Source organism: Lissotriton helveticus, chromosome 7, assembly GCF_964261635.1.
Source record: "Lissotriton helveticus chromosome 7, aLisHel1.1, whole genome shotgun sequence".
NCBI classification, from domain to species: domain Eukaryota; kingdom Metazoa; phylum Chordata; class Amphibia; order Caudata; family Salamandridae; genus Lissotriton; species Lissotriton helveticus.
In genome coordinates, this window is record NC_136068.1 from 293,521,363 (window position 1) to 293,541,600 (window position 20,238).

At 42.0% G+C, this 20,238-nt stretch overlaps 1 protein-coding gene across 2 annotated transcripts in view; it reads right to left on the reverse strand.

The window, feature by feature from the left end:
* Positions 1-20,238, reverse strand: part of CDK5RAP1 (CDK5RAP1 mitochondrial tRNA methylthiotransferase) — a 236,214-nt gene that overhangs the window by 98,768 nt on the left and 117,208 nt on the right. For both annotated transcript variants that reach the window (XM_078652079.1, XM_078652080.1), the window contains one exon: positions 14,013-14,047. In XM_078652079.1, the coding sequence (XP_078508205.1) occupies positions 14,013-14,047 (35 nt within the window). The remainder of the gene's footprint in view (positions 1-14,012; positions 14,048-20,238) is intronic.

Genomic DNA, 20,238 nt, shown 5'->3' on the forward strand with positions numbered 1-20,238 from the left:
GAGCGTAATTTACAGATTAATGGTCAGTTTCCTATTCGATGTTCTCTTTATCCTGTCCTTACTAATGAATCTGATGATTTCTCATTGTTAGATCGTTGCCCGCCTCTGTATTTTATGCATACGGCCCGAATGTGGATTCTGATTCACCTACAGACCAGGATCAAAAGAGAGATACCTGTTCTATGCTTACTACTGCTCGATCTGCGGAATTACGCGGGATGGCTCGTAAACTTAACGTTGATGTTATTTTTATTTCAGAGGTTGACGATTGCATGCGTACGTGGTCTGAAAAAGAGAAATAGTATTTTCTGGAACATTTTGGGCAAGAAGTTGTTGAACGGTTTAGAAAGTATTCATCGGAGTTAGAATCTAAGGATATAGCAGTTGGTTGTGAAAATTTACGTAAAGGTGTTTTTGTTCTCGCAGAAGCAGATGTTTTCTTCCGGCGACTGGTTCAGCTACGGGACGAGACGTTACGATTACGGACGTTGAAAAAGACATCGGGTTCGTCTGCGTCTGGATCGACGGTTGAATCCAGGGAGTGCCCTATCCTTGGAGCAGATAAGAGTGATACAGTTCATGTTATGCCTATGCGAGAAGCTGCGCCTTTGTATGTTCCTCCCAAAGGTCTAGGTACAGATGATAATAAGTTGTCTGCGGATTCGAAAGGTTATTTTATATATAATTGGGTTTATACTCCTTGGAATAGAGCGGATGTCATGGCGCTTAAAAATGCTTTGCCTGATCCGCGCCAAAATCGGGCAGCTTTCTATGAAGGAGTAGACGGAGCTATTTCTTCATGTGTTATGACGTTAGTTGATATTGATCTTTTCTTTGAGTTAATATTGCGTCCCGATATGTGGAGGGCAATTCGTAAGTTTGATGATCGACAGATTTTAGGGGCTGATTGGAGGGACCTAGCACAGGCTGATTTGGATAGAGAACCCGCTTGTAAACCATGTTAATTAATTTTAGACCTTCCAGCGGCTATTTTGAATAAATTAAAAACGCTCATTCCTCCCAAAAAGATTGATTGGACGATGTTGGCCTCTTGTAAACAGAAGCCAGATGAATCAGTCTCTGATTTCTTTACGCGCTTCGAGGAAGCGTTTCATGATTACAGTGGTCAATTATTAACAGAGGACACGGACAGGCATTTGTTTGTTGATAAGTATGTAGCTAATCTCCTACCGGAGATTGCACAGCGTTTAAAGGCTAGTGAAAGTTCATGGACCACTGCAACTCCTGCTTCTCTTCTAACTATGGCTCAGTACTATGAACGACAGGAATTGGAGGCTAAGGAAAGTAGTGATAAAACGAAAGATTTGAAGACGGAGGTGATGTTGGCTCAGGTTTACGCTACGCAGCCGAGGGGAAATGATAGGGGTAGACGTGGGTCTTCTGGCCCGTCTTCTTCCCGTTCTGATATCTTTGCAGATCAGTGTGCATACTGTAAACAGTTTGGACATTGGCTTTCAGATTGTCCGGTGCTTCGAGAACAGCGTATTCAGCGTGGTCGAGGAAATAATAGGTTTCGGAATAGTTATTCAGGACCGAGGGGTGGAGCGAGTGATCGCGGTAGGTTTGAAGTTAGGAGTCGTGGTCAGGCAGACTATAATACTTTTGATCGACGGAATCAGTATCAGATAGCTGAGGGTGAGTCTTCTGAGTTTCAGGATAATACGTACGCATAGGATTGCGTAGGATGGGGTATGGAATCGGCTGAAGTACCAGTAGATCAAAGGGGTCCATATATTTCAGCACATGTTTTGGGTTCTACTGATCAGTTTCTGGTCGATACAGGAGCTACTCGTAGTGCTCTGTCCAAACAATTGGTTCCAAGGGCTCCCCTGTCTGGCGAAACGATTACATCGATAGGGTTTGATGGAACACCTTCCCTTAGCCCATTGTCTCAGCCCCTTCTATTTCACATTGATAAGTTTACTGCCCCATGTCCATTTTTGTTGTCTCCAAATACACCAGATAATATTGTGGGACTTGATATGCTTAAGTATTTTCTAGCAACTATACGCTGCGCCCCTGAAGGGGTGCAGGTTATTTTGAATGAGAATGACCCGGAGATTGAGAGATCATGTCTTCTTCAGGAAGTCGATGCGTTAGCCTCCCTTCCAAGTACCTTATGGGCCACTTCTGATACTGATGTAGGACAGATGATTATCCCTCCCGTACACATCACTGTAAAGGAAGGAGCGCTTTTGCCTCGTGTACCACAGTATAAAATCCCTAGAGAAGGTGAAGTTGCTTTGACCCATATCATAAATGACTGATTGCTGTGGGAGTGGTGGAGGAAGTCCCCTATAATGTTTGCAACAGCCCTATTCTTCAGATTCTAAAGAAAGATACAGACACTAGGATTTCCTGTTTTATCATTGATTTGAGGGCAGTTAATAAGATTGTGGTGCCCCAATATCCTGTGGTGTCCGATATTACTACCTTACTTACTTTGGTCCCACCCACAGCCACCACTTTCTCTGTCATTGATTTAAAAAATGCTTTCTTTTCAATCCCCATTCATCCTGACAGTCGGTATCTCTTCGGCTTCACTTTAAATAATAGATCATACAGATTGTGTCGAGTTCCTCAAGGCTATACAGAAAGTCCTAGTATTTACAGTCAGGCTTTGAAAAGGCAGCTTGATTCTTTTAAACTACAGTCTAGAGTGGCTCTTATTCAATATGTTAATGATATTTTGTTAGCAGCAGATTCGCATGAACAATGTGAGGAGAGTACTCTCTCCCTGCTTTCTTTCCTTGCCGAGAATAATCACAAGGTTTCGAGAAAGAAATTACAATATTGTAGACCGAAGGTGACCTACCTCGGTCATCTTCTGTCTAAGGAGGGACGTGCATTGACATCAGATCGAATACAAGCAATTTTATACACACCAGTTCCTTGTACTTCGAAAGATGTTCGTGCCTTTATAGGTCTGACGTCTTTCTGCAGGCAGTGGATATTAGGATTTTCACACATTATAAAACCTTTGTTAGCGTTGTTGTCTAAAATACACCGACTCCTTTTGAATGGACAGATGAATGTCAGAATGCCTTTGAACAATTGAGACAGGCCCTTTGCTCTGCACCAGTGTTCGGTACACCAGATTATACAAAGATTTTTACATTATATGTACACAAGAAGGATGGGTGTGCATTATCAGTTTTAGTGCAGACCCGCGGAGATAAACAGCGACCTTGTGCGCACTTCTCAGCAGTACTTTATCCTGTAGCACGAGGTTTACCTGGGTGTTTTCGAGCAGTTGCAGCAACAGCAGTGTCTATACGACAGAGTGAGGGAATAGTTTTGTCACACAAATTGTTGGTGTTAGTGCCCCATGCGGTAGACGCCTTATTGAACCAGACGAAAACACAGCATCTAACTAGTGCTCGTTTAACAGGATACGAGTCAACGCTGTTGGCGCCACATATTACACTGAAGAGGTGCGCCACTTTGAACCCTGCTACTTTACTGCCATATCCTGTTTCTGAGTCCCGAGAGGAAGGACAACATGATTGTGTTTTTCTGACTGAAGAACAAACAAAGGGCCGTATTGACTTACAGGATACGCCACTTCCAGATGTAGATGGGGAACTGTGGGTTGATGGATCATGTTTAAAGTTGCCAGATGGTACGACTTCCGCAGCCTATGCAATCACGACACTTAAGACGGTGGTAGAGACAGCTCGCATACCGCAAAAATCGACCCAAGCAGGTGAACTAATCGCTCTGACAAAAGCATGTGAACTAAGTGCTGGATTATGTGTGAATATTTACACTGATAGTCGTTACGCTTTTGGAGTAGTGCATGATTTTGGCCTACTCTGGAAGGAACGAGGGTTTCTGACTTCGCATGGAGTGCAAATCATACATGGAGAGTTAGTACACGATCTCCTGAATGCACTATTATGCCCAAAGAAAGTAGCAATAGTTAAATGCAGTGCACATAAAAAGGTGACAGATAAAATAGGACAAGGAAATGCCTTTGCAGAATGTACAGCGCGAGAGACTGCAATGTTAAAGAATGTCTCTCCCATGTATGTGGTGAAATCACAGGCTGAGCGATGGCACGACGCCAGAGAGGAAATATTAGATATACAGAAATTGCAAGCTGCTTATTTGCAAGCAATGGTTCAAATGACACATGGGCTGGCACATGTTGGAGCTCTTGCAATTACCAAATTGCTTACACGAGTTTGGGAGCATCCTGAGATTGCCAGCACGGCTAAGAGAGTAGTGCAGACCTGTTTGATATATTTACAATACAATCCTGCCAAAGGGCCTTATACTCCTAAAGGAGGGTTCGCTCCACCGACGGCACCATTTGAAGTACTACAAATGGATTACATCCAGCTTGAACGCTATTATAATCTTAGGTATGTCTTAGTGGTGGTGTGTGCCTTCAGTAAATGGGTAGAGGCCTACCCTACGAAGGACAATACAGCGTTGACAACAGCTAAGGTGTTACTCAAGGAGTACTTCCCGAGATATGGTGTTTGTAAATTTTTGTGGAACGACAATGGCCCCCATTTTGTTGGAAAGATCGTGGAGTATGTCCTGAACGCATTGGGGATAAAACAAAAATTTCATGCTGTGTTTCATTCGCAGTCAACAGGTTTGGTGGAGAGATATAATGATACTCTGAAGTTGAAGCTAGCAAAGATCGTGGCATCCACGTCTTTGAAATGGCCGGATGCCCTGCCCTTAGCATTATTGTCTATTAGATCAGTACCACACTCTCGATCTGGCCTCACACCCTATGAAGTGGTGTTTGGGAGGCCTATGAATATTTGGGGAGTTCCTATACCCTGCTCAGTACATGATGTGCCCTGTATAATGATGAATGATTATTAGGCACGATTAACAAATGATTTGCTTTCTATTCATCAACAGGTTCGAGAAGCGCTCCCAGACAACTCTATCGGAGGGGCTCATGATCTCCGACCCGGGGACTACGTAATGGTCCGAGCATTTGAGAGGTCCAGCAGCCTAGAGCCAAGATGCCGCGGTCCTGAACAAGTGTTACTTGCAACCCGAACAGCAGTGCGAGTTACGAACAAAAGCGGTGGGTGCATTCCACTCATTGTCGTCGTGTCTCTCCGGATCTGGTGAATCCTGCTGTGTTGTCTGATTATCGAGAGATCTTGGATTCAGAGAAGAGCCCAGCCACTACGGCCAGCGAATCTGAGGAAGCCTTCCCGGACCACACTGTTTCTGGTGCAGCGTAGTATAATGTTCGGTCTAAAAAAGCAGTTGTTTTGTGCGAGACTGGTTGAGTTACCGCTCTGAGGTTTGTGAAAACGGAAGCCGAGAATATCAAGGGGGGGGGGCTCAGTTCTGCCCAGTGTAGAGACACCCGTCTTGAATCTCGGAGAAGAAACCAGCGGCAACCTCGGAACTCAGCACTCATTTTTTTATTAGCTTTATTTTGATTATTTTGTTTTGAGACTATGGCACCTAATACGATGAGAAATAAGAAAATTCTTGGTGCTGCGATTTTCGTTTCTACAATAGTGGTAATAGCAGTAATAGCTTGGATCATAGAACAAATGGTCCCGGCGAGAAAATATTTGCTGCCTACCACTCCAGTTCCATCTGAGCATTTTCATTTTACCTTGACTTATCATGAAGAGAGACATAGACAAACTTATTTGAATAACAGTTTCATCCAAATTCTACACCACACCCACAACATGACTAACACTACAAACTGTAGGGTATGTGGAATGTTGCCTGGACATCAAAAGAAAGGAGGAACTCCACTTATTCCCCTTCCGTTTTCTCATAATGGTTCCTGCAATGCTTGGTACACTCTCCTCTTCACCTTGAGATGGCCGACAAAAGGTGGACTTCTTTTCCGACTTAATAAAGTTTGTGATAACGATACACAAGCAGAAGGAACTAAACTCGAGTGGGAAGAATATCGACCGGACAATGTATCTACACCTCGTATTTTTACTAATCTAAGAACTGTAAACATGTCTAGTTTATTTGCGATTACAGTTATTGAAGCAAAAGCTGATCTTTGTGTAAGAAATAAAGGCACAGTCCCAGTAGGGAAAAGTGAATGTACTACTACTCTAGCATTTGATTCACCAAATAATATTGCCTTTGTAGCATCACGTAATACTTATTTTATTTGTGGAAATAAGGGCTACCACCGCCTTCCTATTGGGTGGTTAGGAACTTGTTACATATCTTTTGTATTATTCCCTGTATTTATTGCTCCGCCAATGTACCATAATGATTTTGTGCTATACCATGATTTTATACTGAATAGAGTTAAAAGGACATTAGATATTGATAGTATCGATCAGACGGATACTTCTCTACAACAATATGTTGATTTCAATTTAGGCCTGTTTTCATTTGTAGGTGCAGCCCTAAATAGTAGAAAAATAAGACAGCTAACACGTGTTGTGGAAGCTGTTGCTAATCAAACTGCCTCTGCTTTAGGGAACTTAATTGAGGAGCTTCAAATTACCAGAATTGTGACGCTTCAGAACCAAATGGTTCTAGATGTAGTATTGGCTGATCGTGGGGGTGCATGTCGCATCATCGGTAGTAGTTGTTGTGTATATGTTCCTGGCAACTCGCCTTCTGTATACGATGCTATCTCTAAGTTACATAAGATTGCTGCTGAAATTCACCCTGAAAATTGTACATGGACATTTTCAAGTTGGTTCTGGACTTTGCTTAGTACCTGGGGTTGGAAACTATTGACTATTCTTTGTATCTTTATTGGGATACTCTTCTTCCTTTGCCTATGTATCCAATGTGGCCCTACACTATGCTCTGTATGTATCGCCACTTGCATTCCGTCCAAACGAGCTATTGCCAAAAATGAGCAAATGATCGGCAATGAAATAACGAACATAATGTTGATTAATATTGATGATGAACACCCTGATTACTTCAGATATGAGGCAGCTTCAGCTAAATGCTAAAAGGGCCGTCGGTCGTAATTTGACAGCGATTGGGTTAGCATTTGCTTCAGCTACACGAACTTTCACTGTTAGCTTGACTATATTCCGGAGGCCATTTTGTATTTCAGACTTTCATTTTAAGTGAATGCGCTGCCTCGTGGTCAACATGCCCTTTTGTCCTTTCTCTCTCCCTATGGCCATTTGATCTGCCCAGCAACAGGCTATTTTTAGTTATGGTCAAGCCTACATATGCGTATTCGGGCTCTCAAGGTTAATGATCGTCACTGCTTAGGAATGTTCTCCAAACTGACCAGTGGTACTAACTCCTCCCACAAGCTGGCTGTGTTTCAAAAAGGTCCTTATATGTACCTAAAGTTGTATAAAGTGTGAACCGCCTATTTCCTGCATTCCTGTAAACTGTATAAAAGGAGCTATGCACCGATGTTCGGTGTGATACTTCTTGCATTGACGAAGGGTGCTGTAGGATTGTACCACCACCCCATGGGGTCTTAATAAACCTGTCTTTTGCATTTTTTAGTTTCCGTGCCAACTTCTATTCTAAGGTATCGAAAGTTTTTGCAGAGTATGTAGGTCTGTCGAAACCCAATACCACAGTACTACTGCTAAACACCTTGTGAAGACCCTCGGTTTGGAGCGACCCAGAAGGGCAACATTTGGAACTCATAGTTTTGGCCACTTACCATGAAGCTGAGGTAGCGTAAAAGAGCTATATGGATATGTATTTGACAGCAGAGGAATGACATCCTGTAAAGTAATTGTTACATCCTTCATTCACTTGTATATTATTATTTCTGTACCTTTAAATTGAGTTGTATTTCTTTGTATGCTTTGAGTTCCATTTAGAACTCAAAGTGGCTGTTAGGCATCAAGGTCAGTTGCCTGTTCCTGCCTGCATAGTAGCTGCTTTTATCTGTTGCTGTGCCGCTTCTAATAAATCATCTGGATATCATCTAACTGTTCCATTGTGCTTTCTAACAAAATTTGGCGACAAGGGAGAAGAACCAGTTAAGCGGCACAGGTGTGGAGTTGGATTATTTTTTTTAATATTTCTACATTGCTGGGATCACAGCAAGCAGAAAAACGGACTACACCAGTGTTTTCAAGAAGATTAAAGACTCTGTGGACCGAAGTTCCCGTTAATTTTACTCCAACCAACAGTGAATGTCAAATTTTAAAACATTTTGATGGAAATAGGATTGTGTTTACTTTCAAGTCATCCTCACCGGCAGCTGGAGCGAGATGAGTAGCGAGCGCATTCCTGTCTGAGCAGCAGTTCCAGCATGACGAGAAGTGAGCGCATTCTTCACTGCCAGAAGTCGGAGCGAGCTTGGAGTTCCATGGTGTGTGACGTCGGAGCAACGCGAGTTCTGGGCTACGCGAGACTTCCTTAATCTCTGCATCATCACGTTGCGACGTAATGTGACGGCCATTTTGTTTTGTTGTTCTGGTTTCCATAGTTACAATTACCGAACAGAAGTGTTTATTTATATGTGTATAAAAGAAAAAAGATTTAAGAAGGAATTCTCAGTATCGAGGCAATTTTTCATTTTTATTTTGGTTGTGGTGCAATACTTGAAGTAAGTGACATTCCGATTTTTGTGGAACAATATTTTATCTTGGAATCGTTTTTTCTCTTGGTTGTTTGCTCCATTACATCGTTTTTTTAATTATAAATTGTTTCAGCAAATATCCATTTTGGGAATGTTTTATTTTATCTTCAAATATTTTCATTAGTAGACACTACAGCAAGGAAAACAATCCACATTATCATACAGGAAGTTGCTAAAAGGAGACACTTGGATATTTGAGCACCACATTATATTTATTTATGACTTTACGTTGAACATCAGCTTTCCTTTTAGTATTTTGCTGTTTGTCAGCTTATTGTCACGTTTAAGAAATGCAATTTGACCCACCAGAAAAATTCCTACAAAATAAAGTATGTGTGATGAAATGTTGAGAGACCAAATCATTGTTCATGTTAAGAATAAGAAAACGCAGGAACGTTTGTGGGAGTTGGGGGATCCCAAATTGTCTGAAGCCATCGCCATAGCTAAATCATTAGAGCAATCTGAAAAATGGATGTTAACAGTTAAAAAACATAATGAGCATAAATCTGACTCGGTTGATGAGGTCTGTTTGGTTAAACATACAGATGGTCAAGTCGCTGATAATTCACATTTTTCTCAGAGTTCATATAGATTTAATAATTTGGGGCACTTAAAAAAATTTGACAAATCTATTACATGTTTAAAATGTGGTAGTAGGGGACATGTGGCTTCATATGCTGGATGTCCTGCAATAAATAAAGAGTGCAGGAAGTGTGGAAGATTGGGACATTTTTCAACAGTTTGTAGAGTCGTCAGGAAATTTGTTCAAAATCCCAGAAGCAAAATAGCTTATGTTACTGAAGAGACACCCAAGGTATGCAAATGTACTTGTGTTAGTGGAACTGCGTGTAATGAGGAAAAGAAAGGATTTGTTATTTTTCTTAGTGAAGGTATTTCTAGCCTCAATGACTCTGTTGAAGATGATTCCATAAAGAAACCCATATGTGAGATGTTTGTGGTGGGGCTTAAACTTGATCTCATGGCGGATTCGGGTTCGCCTTGGACAATAATTTCTAAAGATTATTTTGATGAGCGTCTAGGATCTGTTTTGGATTTGGTTGATATTTTACCATCTGATGTATGTCCACTGAGTTTTAAGGGTTCAAAAATTGACATGTTAGGATTTTTCCCGGTAGACCTTACCTTCAGATCTAGGTGTGTTTAAGTCAAACAATATGTAGCAGTTAAGGGTGTAAATGTCATAGGTTGGAAAGACCAGTGGAAATTTGGGATTATACTTAATCCTCGTGCCAAAGATCCAGTTTTGTTAGATGAAACAGTTGTTTTTGACAATATTTCTTCCATTATATCTGTAAAGAATACTGATCTTATCAAATCTGAATTCAAAGATGTTTTTTCAGATAAATAGGGCATGATTCAGAATTTTTACCATAAAATAAAGCTAAAATTGGGCGTTTTTCCTGTCAAACAGAAGTTAAGGGGGGAACCGATCAACGTTCGAGAAGAACTCAAAAATAATTTGGATGAGTTCGTTTTAGAGGGGATCATTGAACCCATAGATTCTGCCGAGTGGGTTTCTCCCATTGTTTTGGTAAGGAAACCGGATAAAAATTTGAGAACGTGTGTCGATCTCAGGGCCTTAAATTCTGCCATTATAGTGGACTGTCACCCTCTTCCTAACATAAATGAAGTAGTTTCTATGTTGGAAGGAGCTAAAGTTTATTCCACCCTCGATCTTAGATCTGCCTATCACCAGATTCCCCTGACTGTTGACTCTAAATGTCTCACGGCATTTATCACTCCTCAAGACTTGTATCAATATACAAGAATGCCGTTTGGCTTAGCATCGTCAGCCTCTGTTTTTCAAAGGGTTATCTTTAATATTTTCAGGGATGCTGACCAATTTATCAAGTGTTTTCAGGATGACATTCTGATTTATTCATGTACCACTGAGGAACATCTATTACATTTGCGCTGCGTTTGTGAGAAGTTGAGGAAAAGTGGTTTGACTTTAAAGTCAAATAAGTGTAAACTGTTTCAAAACTCCGTTGAATACCTTGGTCACACATTATCCGGTGATGGGGTGGTACCAAAGAAGTCCAATGTAGAAGGTATTAGTGATCCCCCCCCCCCTCCCTGCAATAAAGAACAGTAACTTTCATTCGCGAGTATTATAGTAAATTTGTTAGCAATTTTGCAGCCAAAATGGAACCTCTTAGGAAACTTCTCAGACACGGAAATTCTTTTGAATGGGGAAAAGAACAACAGTCTGCTTTTGAGCATATTAAATCAGATATTTTACATGCTCCCACACTTAAGCCTTTCTGTTTAAATAAGACATGTATCATTACTGTTGATGCAAGCATGTATGGCATTGGTTCAGTTTTATCTCAGACATCTGGTAAAGAAGAATAGAATGTGTGCTTTGCATCACAAACTTTAAATGAAAGCGAACGCAGATATGCTGTTATAGAAAAAGAACTGTTGGCCTGTGTTTGGGCCATTGAACATTTCAGAAACTACATTTGGGGCAGTAAATTTGTTTTGAGAACGGATCGCACACCATTAGTTAACATTCTGTCTCCAGGTGGGGGTTGGAATTCGACTGCACGTATTGCCAGACTGACGTCTAGATTACAGGAGTATTGTTTCACGCCTGAATTTGTCCCAGGAAAAAAAATGTTGTTGCTGATTTCATGTCTCGCCGTCCTTGTCAAACCTCTTTCAACAACATTTCGGATGATACTGATGTGGTCACTTGTTTACAAGATGTCTTATTAGGTATGTTTGAGGATATTTCTGAAGAGTCTTGGACTCTTGCAGATAATCAAGATCTTTCTTTGCAGACCATAAAAAAATATATTTTGGAGGGTTGGCCTGACAAGAAGAATTTAACAGAAAACGTTATGCCTATGTTTAAGGTTTATAATGAATTGGAATGAGAAAGTACTTTGATTTTCAAATCTGGAAAATGTATACCACCATTTGCTATGCAAAGTGTCATTTTGGAACTTGCTCATAAGACGCATCCAGGAATGTCTGCAATGAAACGCTTAATAGGGAATTATTTTTGGTGGCCAGGTTTAAATCGGATGGTTGATCGCAAAGTAAGAGAGTGTGAGGTTTGTATGGGTAGTGAGAAAATGTTAAAAGTGAATGTTCCTCCATTGAAGAATACACCCTGGCCCAGTGATTGTTGGAAAAAAATAGCATTCGATATTTCAGGTCTATTTATGTGTCTTCCCAATGATTCTCGTTATGCCTTTGTTCTTATTGACTACCACTCTAAATGGCCTGAGGTCAAATTTGTTTCTTCTGCTTCTACCAATATGGTTATTGAATTTTTTAAAGAAGTGTTTTCAAGAGAAGGTTGTCCTAAAACACTTGTCACCGACAATGGGGTTCAGTTGACCTCATTAGAAATGGAGGATTTTCTTAAACGACAAAACATTGTACATCATACTGTTTCTGTCTATGAACCCCACGAAATGGTTTAGTAGAACGCTTCAACAGGGTTTTGAAGGGGTTTGTATCTGATGTTGTAAAGTCTGGGTGCAACTGGAAAAATCTATTGCGAGAAAAGCTTTGGCTTTATCGCATAACTCCACACTCAACTACTGAGGTTAGTCCCTTTCGCCTTCTTAAAGGGCGAGACCCTGCTTCTAATATCTGTCCTTGGTGGTTCAGGGACAAATGTTCAAATAATTCCATTTCAAAGGAGCTTGTTAAGGATGTTTCCCATAAAGTTGAATCGAAACAAGCTAAAACAATAGAGTGGTATGATAATAGATGGAATGCTAAAGCTCCTAATTTGTCTGTGGGTGATTGGGTTAGGATTAGAAGGCCAGGTTTCCTTACTAAATGCTCAGATAAATTTGGTAAACCTATGAAACTGGTTAGAGTTTTTAGTAACAGTGTCATCACTCAAGATGGTAAGTTGTGGAACATCAAACGGGTTGCTAAATGTCCTGATGTTCATAATACCAGGCTTCCTGATCCACAACGGAAAACTATGGAATCTATTGCATCTAGGGTTAAGTCATTTTCAGACCTAAATGTGCTACCAGAAAATTTGCTGACTATGTTTCATAACCATCTTAATTTCCACAGCATTTTATGCTTATGTATTGATATGCTCACTTTGTTTTTTCTTAATGAAGGGAGATGTGTTACATCCTTCATTCACTTGCATATTATTATTTCTGTACCTTTAAATTGAGTTGTATTTCTTTGTATGCTTTGAGTTCCATTTAGAACTCAAAGTGGCTGTTAGGCATCAAGGTCAGTTGCCTGTTCCTGCCTGCATAGTAGCTGCTTTCATCTGTTACTGTGCCGATTCTAATAAATCATCTGGATATCATCTAACTGTTCCAGTGTGCTTTCTAACAGTAATCATATAAATATTCAGAGATTAGATTTAGATTGTTGAGGGGTCTAGTTTAGGATGGGCCTGATGGAGCCTCCCTTTTTAGGAATAAGGAAGCAAAAGTAGTATAGCACTTGGCCCGATGTTGTAGAGGTAATAGTTCTATTGCTCACTTGTGGAGGAGCACCTGAATTTCCTCTTGCAGCAGGCACAGGTATTCTGGGCTAAGGATGTGTCAGTGGGGAGGGACGTTTGGTGGGGTGGAAAGGAATTCTAGGCAACAACCCTGATTGATGATTGATAGAACAGCAGGAAACTTTGTATTCTCCCGCAGACATGTGTTGTGTGGGTGAGGGGATATGGTGCAAGTCAGTGCTTGGCCAAAGTGGCTCCCTTACAGTGTTGCACACCCTTTACCCTTACTGGAGTTGTTGTCCCTCAAGGCACCCAGCATGTATCCTCTACCCCCCCCTCCTGCTGGTGGTAGGTCTGCTGTTGCCCTTGACAGGACTAGGACTGGGACTGCTCGGGGAAAGTATCTTTAGTTTCTCACTTATACTGCTGCTTCCGAAAGATATATACACACTCAGATGATGAAATACGCACCTATAAGAAAACGTGCACATTTCAGTATCAAGGTTGTGCAAATCTACTGCTGTTTAAGGCTCTTTACTAAAGTACCTTAATTTTTTTAATCCCTTGCCTGTCAATCCGCATAGCTTTTGGCCTGGCAGTCACGGTTGACAGCATTCAGAATCACTCAAAAACAACCCAATTTCTGTTTTTATCCACATTGAAAAAGAAATACAAACAGGAAAATACATGGTTTTCGGTCTGCATTTATCTGTAAAAATCTTAAAAAAAGGAAAACAGGGAGCCTTTCTTATAAGTGAAAGTGATCCTTCATTGATTTTTTTGATGGGAGACTGGGTGACTATGAGAATGATTCAATCATTGGATGTATGAGAAACTGATGTGATAGCCGTAGCACAAATGGATTAGCAGTGTACTCATTTGCTAGAAAGAACACTGTTAAGCAGAATATACCTTAGGAGACACTGAAATAGAAACATCTTTTTATTCAACATATTAAACAAATCACCAGACTAAACTTACCTAATAGAGCAGGTTACCAGTAGGACAACATCAGCCTATGAAAAGAAAAATTAGAAATGTTTCTTGGGCATTTTACACTCACGTACTTGACAGTACCAGATCAGACACCAGTTTGTGCTGCATTTGCACCACACAGCTGTTTAGCAGAATCAGGACAGGACTCCAGAGCTAATTCTAAGTTCAAGTTAAAATTAAAACAGTAATTGCAGTGATATTCTTTTTTGTGTAAAAACAACAATCTATGGTAATAGCTCTAATGCATCATGTTCACTATGCACTGGATTTATTTTAAAAGTGTGTCCATGCCAGGTGAACTACTTAATGGTAACAGCCAAACTATAAAGATTTTTGCATCATTCCAACAACTGTTCCAGAAATTATTTCAAATAAAGGCAGTTGTCTACATAACTATGTGACAATAAACAACCTTACACTAAAGTCTGCTGACAAATATATATTACTCCTAAGTCTGCTTGTATATCTGTGGCCAATACTAAATGTCGTCACTGGGTAGTTAAAGTTAGGACCACGCTTCTATAAGACATTTATTTTTGGGTTTACCAAATAACTTTGATGCCTCTTTAACAGATCTTCCCAAACTTTACAAAAAAAGTCTCATTCACCCCAGCTCCATCCTGGAAAGTTTCCTTGTGATATGTTAAGAGGGAGCAGAGACTAAGGAGGGGGGTTTGGGGTGTCCCAAAATGTGTTTTCCCATTGCTATTTTCCAGAGAAAAATCGAACAGTAATACCAAATAAATGGCTCAACGGAATTGAAGCAAATTTGGCAGAAAGCTAGATGTTTACACAAAAAGTGTGATTTTGTAATTTGGAGCAAATCAATTCAGCAGTTTTTGAGACGTTAAGGTAGAACATGCATCTATATTTCAGATAGCAGAGGCTCCACAGACCTGCCGGTTCAAAAGATTAAATCTGATTGGCTGCAGTCAACATCAACAAAGATGTTGAAGCAGCCATTTTACGACTCAGGTTTTCACTCCCCACTCATGAAAAAGGATGATAAAAGAGAAACATGTGATGGGTCATATTAGGAATATCCCGACCCCCTTGGTCTGGGAGGGGGGGGGGGGTTAGAGTGCAAAACATAATTTAAAAAAATTATAATTTTACCTTGGATCCGTGGAGGACCTGGGATTCCGCAGAGAAATTTATAGAAAAAAAGAAAGTGGCTCTTTGCCCTTTTTAAATAAACGGCCCTTGAAGTGGGCCAGGGCCCGAGGGGTCGGCACAACACTTCCCCTCCCTGTGCCTTCTGAAGTTCTCGGAGACCTCATTCCCAATGTTATTTTTATGGGATGGGAGGCATGAGGCCATAAGAAAGCCCCAGGGACCCATCCCTAGAGCCAAAGTCAATTTTTGGAGAAGGGTGCGTGGCGCCCCCCCCCCCCCCCCCTCCCCCACAACAAGTCATAAACGGCCCCTAGACCCCATCTCACAGAGCCTGTCAAGGAAGAGTATCCCAGAAAGCCCATCCCTTGAGACACTGTCTTGTACCTGAGAGAGCAGGTAGGAAACAGAAACTTCATTTACCTGCCCGCTCTCTCTATAGGGAAGGGAACATAGCTTTGCTCTCACCTGGCTGCAACAGTAACATAAGCTGCTCCTGCTGGGTGGGAGCAAAGCAATATAATTTCTATAATTTATAGGGAGGAGGGCCAAAAGGCCCCCCATCCCGAGCCCATTGTGGGCCCGGAGACCCCATCCTCCGGGAAAGGCTTTATTTAAAATAAATAAATTAATACATTAATATTTATCGTTTTTTTTTAAAAAGGGATGGCCTTTTTTCAATGTATGAGGGGGGCCCGGGGCCCGATCTTTTTTCTCATCTTTTTTTTAAATAAAGGAAGGAAGGGCAAGTGTCTCCCTTCCAGGGATGATTTTGGCCAAGGGGACCCCATCCCCCGGGGCCTGGCCACAATACTGGGTGCCTTGGTTTCCCTCAGGGCATCCGGTTTCTTACGTTGGGGACCGTGGGGTGAACCTCAAGGTCCCTGACGACTTTGAGTCCTCCAGAAGCCAGTATTGCTTTTGGACAGCGGGAGCTACTAACATGCAACTTTCTCTGTCCAAAAGCAATTCTGCTCTGCTTCGAGTAAGCAAGAGCATTTTCTGCTCTCTCGTACTGAAAGCAAAGCAATCTTTGCTACAGCTTGGTGCGAGCAGTGCTCCCACCAAGCCATTCCAAACTGTAATGTCCCAGGGATGGGTACCCTGGCACATTGTTGGAGCTGGCCCTTGAGTGGAGATCCCCAGGGGCATCTAGGCTCAGGAGGGGGGCCACTTGGCCCCTTCCTTGCTTAAAATGTGCCCCGTAGAGGTGGTGGTCCCTGGACCTGCGGGGACTGCGCCCACCCACATTAATTAAATTTGAAGCCACAGCGAGGTGGTGGTCCCCAGGGCTGGGTGAGACCCGCAAACCCCTGCATTATTTTGGATTAAAGCCTCAGGGAGGTGCTTGAGATGTCATCAGTGATGTCATGAGTGACCATGTAATGAGAGATGTAATATGTGACGTCATCAGCAGTGCATTTGGGGGCACGTGTTATAGTTAGCTAAGTTAACTATAATGGCTGAATTTCTCTGGTTTTGTATGAGTGAAATGTCAGCCTTAGTAGAACGTCCCAGAAACCTGTGTTTTTTTCCAGTGAATATCTAAGGTTTTTTAAATGCTAATTACTAACTAGAACGTCCCTGAAGCCTGTGTTCTATTTCAGTGAATTTCTAAGGTTTTTCTAATGCTAATTTCTAACTATGTCTACATAGGTAAGACATGCACTGAAAGAAGCAAGAGAAGTGCAGGAAGAAGCAAGAGAAGTGCAGGAAGAGGCAAGAGAGGTGAAGAAAGACGAACAGTGCATAAAGAAGCAAGAACAATGCAGAAGGAGGCAACAGAAATCCAGAAAGAGGAAGAAAGGTGCAGAAAGAAGCAAGAGAAGTACAGAAAGAAGCAACAGAAGTGCAGAAAGTGGCCTACTTCAACAGAACCTTTCCAAAAAGTACCCTAATCACCAATCCTTCTTCTAAGATGTCTTAAACCTCACTTTTCTCTTTCAGGTTCACTATTCATCGAATGCTCAGAATGTTAGGCCTACTAAATACAAAACAGCAATCCTAGCCATATCACTGTTGTAAGTCTGACCAAGTTTGTGAAGGCATGCATGCGTGTGTTACATACAAATTAACATACAAATACTTGAATAACTCTGTTTCAAACAGCATACTCTGAAGATTTCTGTACAGAAAGATGTATGTAATTCTTTCTGCTCATACTACAGGGCACATGGGTGTTCGAGTGCATATTTGAGGGGCTCTATAACACCTATATACATAATACATGTCTGCCTGTGCAACCGAATGACTGAGCAGAACTGAGAAGATTTGATCACCTGTAAGAGAAGCTACCCACTTTTTAAGCTACCATCTTCAGATGCATAATACATGTGAGAATATATGTACAAGAGGACATATACCACATTCACAAGAGCACACAGACCTTTAAACTTGACAGCTTGACCTTCCCATTTGAATATAGAAACAGGCGAGAGAAGTAAAGAAAGAAGCAAGAGATATGCAGAAAAATACAAGAGGTGCAGAAAAAGTAAGAAATGGGAAAAAGAGACAGGAGAAGTGCAGAAAGAGGGAAGAGAACTGCAGAAAGAGGCAAGAAAGCTGCAGAAAGAAGCAAGAGGGGTGCAGACAGGCAAGAGAGGTGCAGAAAGAAGCAAGAGCAGTACAAAATGAACTTACAGAGGTGCAGAAAGAGGCAAGAGGGATGCAGAAAGAGTTAATAGAGGTGCTGAAAGAAGCAAGAGAAGTACAGAAAAAAGCAAAAGAGGTACTGAAAGATGCAAGATGACTGGAGAAAGAGGCAACAGAGGTACAGAAAGAGGTAACGGAGGTACAGGAAATGGGAAGAAGAGTACAGAAAGAGGCAAGAGGGGTACAGAAAGAAGCAATAGAGGTGCAGAAAGAAGCAAGAGAAGTGCAAAAAGAAGCAACAGGCTGCTGAAGGAGGCAAGAGGGGTACAGAAAGAGGCAAGAGGGGTGCAGAAAGAATTAGGAGGGGTTCAGGAAGAGGCATGAGAAGTGCAGAAAGAGGCATGGGAAGTGCTGAAAGAAGCAACAGATGTGTAGAAAGAATCAAGAGCAATGATGAAAGAGACAAGAGAGTGACAGAAAGAAATGAGAGGTGCAGCACAAAGCAAAAAGGTGCAGAGCAAGAGAGATGCAAAAAGAAGCAACAGAGGTGGAGAAAGAGGCGAGAGAGGTGCAGAAAGAGGCAAGAGATGCGCAGAAAGAGGCAAGAGATGCGCAGAAAGAAGAAACAGAAGTGTAGAAAGAAGCAATAAGGGTGCAGAAAGAGGCTAGAGGGGTGCAGAAAGAGGCAAGAGAATTGCAGAAATAAGCAAGAGAATTGCCGAAAGAAGCAAGAGAAGTGAAGGAAGACGCAACAGGGGTGCAGAAAGAGGCCAGAGAAGTGCAGAAAGAGGCCAGAGAAGTGCAGAAACAGGCAAGAGAGGTGCAGAAACAGGCAGGAGAGATAGAGAAAGAGGGAACAGGGCTACAGAAAGTCTAGAGAGGTGCAGAAAGAGGGACGAAGGATACAAAAAGAGGCAAGAGGGGTACAGAAAGAAGCAAGAGGTGTAGAAAGACGCAAAAAAAGTGCAGAAAGAGGCAAAAGAGGTACAGAAAGAGGCAAGAGATGTACAGGAAAAGAGAAGAAGGGTGCAAAAAGAGGCAAGAGGGGTGCAGAAAGAAGCAAGAGAGGTGAAGGAAGAAGCAACAGAGGTGCAGAAAGAGGAAAGAGAAGTGCAGAAAGAGGCAAGCGAGGTGCAGAAAGAGGCAATAGAGGTGCAGAAACAGGCAGGAGAGATGCAGAAAGAGGGAACAGGGGTACAGAAAGAGGTAAGAGAGGTGCAGAAAGAGGGACAAAGGGTACAAAAAGAGGCAAGAGGGGTACAGAAAGAAGCAAGAGAGGTGTAGAAAGACGCAAGAGAGGTGCAGAAAGAGGCAAGTGAGGTGCAGAAAGGGGCAAGAGAGGTGAAGAAAGAAGCAACAGAAGTCCAGAAAGAAGCAGGAGAAGTACAGAAGGAAGGAAGAGAAGTCCAGAAAAAGGCAAGAGAGGTGCAGAAAGAGGCAAGAGAGATGTAGAAAGAGGTGTATAGAAAGAAGCAAGAGAGGTGAAGGAAGAAGCAACAGAGGTGCAGAAAGAGGAAAGAGAAGTGCAGAAAGAGGCAAGCGAGGTGCAGAAAGAGGCAATAGAGGCGCAGAAACAGGCAGGAGAGATACAGAAAGAGGGAACAGGGGTACAGAAAGATGTAAGAGAGGTGCAGAAAGAGGGACGAAGGGTGCAAAAAGAGGCAAAAGAAGTACAGGAAGAGGCAAGAGAGTGCAGAAAGAGGCAAGAGGTGCAGAAAGAAGCAAGAGAAGAGCAGAAAGAAGCAAAAGAGGTATAGAAAGAGTCAAGTGAGGTATAGAAAGAGTCAAGTGAGGTGCAGAAAAAGGCAAGAGGGGTTCAGAAAGAAGCAACAGAAATCCAGAAAGAAGCAGGAGAAGTGCAGAAAGAAGCAAGAGGTGTGCAGAGAGGCCAGAGAGGTGCAGAAGCAGGCAGGAGAGGTACAGACAGAGTGAACAGGGGTGCAGAAAGAGGCAAGAGAAATGATGAAAGAGACGAGAGATACAGAAAGAAAGAAGAGAGGTGCATAAAAAAGTAAAAGAGGTGCAGAGGCTTGAGGGGTGCAGAAAGAAGCAACAGGTGCAGAAAGGTTCAAGATAAGGGCAGAAAGAGGCAAGAGAGGCACAGAAAGAAACAAAAGTGCAGAAAAAAGCAATAGGGGTGCAGAAAGAGGCTAGAGGGGTACAAAAAGAGGCACGTGAATTGCAGTAAGAGGCAAGAGAAGTGCAAAAGAGGTGCAGAGACAGGCAGGAGAGGTGCAGGAAGAGGTAAGAGGGGTGCAGAAAGAAGCAAGAGAGGTGCAGAAAGAAGCAACAGAGGTACAGAAAGTAGCAAGCGAGGTGCAGAAAGAGGCAAGATAAGTGCAGAAAGAGGTAACAGAGGTGCAGAAAGAGGCAAGAAAGGACCAGAAAGAAGAACGAGAAGTGCAGAATGAAGCAGGAGGGGTGCAGAAAGAGGCAAGAGGGGTGCAGAAATTTGCAAGAGAGGTACAGAAAAACCAAGAGAAGTGCAGAAAGAAGCAAAAAAGAG